The following is a 2,549-nucleotide window of genomic DNA, read 5'->3' on the forward strand; positions in this document are numbered from 1 at the left end:
ATGGCATGGATAGATATTGATGAGGGGACAAAGGGATTGCAATGATCTATGAACTATTGTGTAAATAATTGTTATGTTAGGACAAGGAATTAAAATGTTTATCGTTCTACTTATACCTTGCCTTGTTGCTCTTGAAGCTGGCTTCCATACAGAGCTAAAGGCCTTCTCCTTTTGTTCCTCTCGCTATATTTTATTATTGATCAGTCAGTACCAGTGCTTTCCGCATTTATTTTCACAAAATAAGGTAATACAATTACTATTCTCATTCTCTCAATGCTTATTTTACTTGTAATGGCTGATCACTCTCACAGTCGGCATTCTTATATCTCTAATTTTTGAGACTGGTGAAAAATGGATATCGAAAGTGTTGGTGGATCCATTATATCTAAGATAGCAGAACTCTTGGTGGAACCAGCAATAAGGCAGTTCCGTTACATGTTCTGTTTCAACAATTTTGTTCAAGAATTCGATGAACAAATGATGAATCTGGCTTCGGCATTTTATCATCTGCAAAATGATGTCAACGTTGCTGAAAGGAATGCTGAAGAAATTGAGATTGATGTCAACACATGGCTGGAAAATGCAAAAAACGAAATTGAAGGTGTGAATCGTTTGCAAAATGAAAAAGGGAAAATTGGCAAATGCTTTACTTGGTGTCCAAATTGGATGCGACAATTCAAGTTAAGCAAGTTACTGGCAAAGAAGACGGAGACTTTGAGAAAACTCGAAGAAAATAGCAGAAAATTTCCGAAAGTGTCCCACAAAACACTTCTTCAAGACATAGAATTTCTTCCATCAGAGGGACTCACACCCTCGGAATCATCAAAAGAAGCTTTCGAACAGATAATGAAAGCTCTCAAAGATGACACTGTCAATATTGTCGATACACGACGTCGGGCGACGACTCCGCTCATTTTTGTTTAGTTAACAAAAAAGATTTTGTTTTGATTGGTTGAAATGAATATTTTAATGGAGTCGCCATCTAGTAATTTGAGGGAACTAGAAATCCCAAATTAAACACTGGTTCTAGAGATTCGGGTACTGGGTTAGTTATGATTAAGGGAAGGTAGACACCACCCTTAAAACATCCTTTCAAAAGAAAGGTTACCCTTACTTGTGTGTTTTTTATTTGATTTAAATGCTATTATATTTTGAGCTTATTTGCAATTTTGTTTGTTTTTTTAATAGTTAACGTCGGTCCCTAAAAATAGGAGACACGTTAAAAAATGACACCAGTCCCTAAAAATAGGAGACTTGTCTAAAATATTGACGTTTAACCCTAAAAAGGAGATTTACGTCTAAGTTACCAAAAAAAAAACTATGGACATAATCCATATTGGTATTTAAACTTTTGACATCGGTCCTTTTATGAAAAAGAGACGTGTCGACGAACAATATTTGTTTATAAAATTATTTTTATATCGTTGAGAAATGGGTATCCCATATTTGAGATTTGGCTTTGGACCCACGAACGATAACATGAGAGGATGGGTGTTGGACCCGCGTTGTTATTCCTTTCTTTTTTATTTTATTTTTTTGTTTGTTCTACAACATGCAAGAAAATTTATATACAAAATAAAAAAAATGTTAGAAATCTAAAAAAAAAAATTACCTAAGTGACACAGTATAGGTAAAATACTGAAATACCCTCGGATCTATTGGAAATTTACGAAAATGCCACTGGCGGCGCGTGTGGCTCACGCGCGGCTACTGTTGGTGGCGGCGAGCTTTTCAGGCGAGATTTCTGGCCAACCGATGGTCGGTTCTGGTAGATCTGAAGTCGAGGATTCTGTTGGTGGTGGTCTCGACGTCCGTTGATGGCTTACGAGGGAGAATTGACGACTTGAAGGTTCGGTGGCCGACGAAGATCGCGGCCTTTTTCCGGTCAGATGAGGCGGCGAAAACGATTAAAACCGCCGGGGTTTTGCTTTAAACCAGGGTAGCTACCTTTCTGTGGTGGTGCAGAGGCTTGAGATGGCCGGAAAGTGGAGATCGGATGAGAGAGGGAGTCGCCGGTGAGAGGAGAGAGATGTTCTGAGATTTCCTACGGTGTGAACGCGTATACGGTGTACCGGTGCCTCGGAACACTGTGCGCCGTTAGATCTCGGATGAAACGATCGGATGGCTGTGATTGGCTAGATCTTCAGGTTGATCGGACGGCCCAGATTGTCTGGTTTTTGATCCTGTGTTGCGCGGTGCACCAAAAGCTTGGTGCACCGGATGACGTGGCGCAATGGGATTAAATCCTAGAATATTTTAACGGATGAGATGTGTTGGGATATGTTTGGTATTTTTTAAATTGTTTTTTTAAAAAAACAATATCCTACTCTCGTGAAGAAAAACTAAAAAATTAGGAATAGTATCAATTCTTTCTCTTCCTTTTATTTCTCTTCTTTTCCGCCCCCCCTTAATTTCCCTCTGCTCGTGGCTATTTATAGCCAATTACGAGGGGACAACGAGCATCTTCTTTAAATAAAAAAAACATATTAACACAACTGCTCCCAACTGCTCCGCTCTGCTCTGTTGAAAATTTTTTCTGTATTATTGAT

At 39.0% G+C, this 2,549-nt stretch overlaps 1 protein-coding gene across 1 annotated transcript; it reads left to right on the plus strand.

The window, feature by feature from the left end:
• The first annotated feature begins 351 nt into the window (after positions 1-351).
• Positions 352-924, plus strand: LOC140955300 (uncharacterized). The gene has a single exon (XM_073407630.1). It carries the CDS (start codon positions 352-354, stop codon positions 922-924), a length of 573 nt encoding a protein of 190 aa, XP_073263731.1.
• Positions 925-2,549: the final 1,625 nt, after the last annotated feature.

Source organism: Populus alba, chromosome 1, assembly GCF_005239225.2.
Source record: "Populus alba chromosome 1, ASM523922v2, whole genome shotgun sequence".
NCBI lineage: Eukaryota > Viridiplantae > Streptophyta > Magnoliopsida > Malpighiales > Salicaceae > Populus > Populus alba.

Excerpts from the sequence above, each read along its gene's own strand:
- LOC140955300 (XM_073407630.1), top strand. The coding sequence starts at position 352 with ATGGATATCGAAAGTGTTGGTGGATCCATTATATCTAAGATAGCAGAA.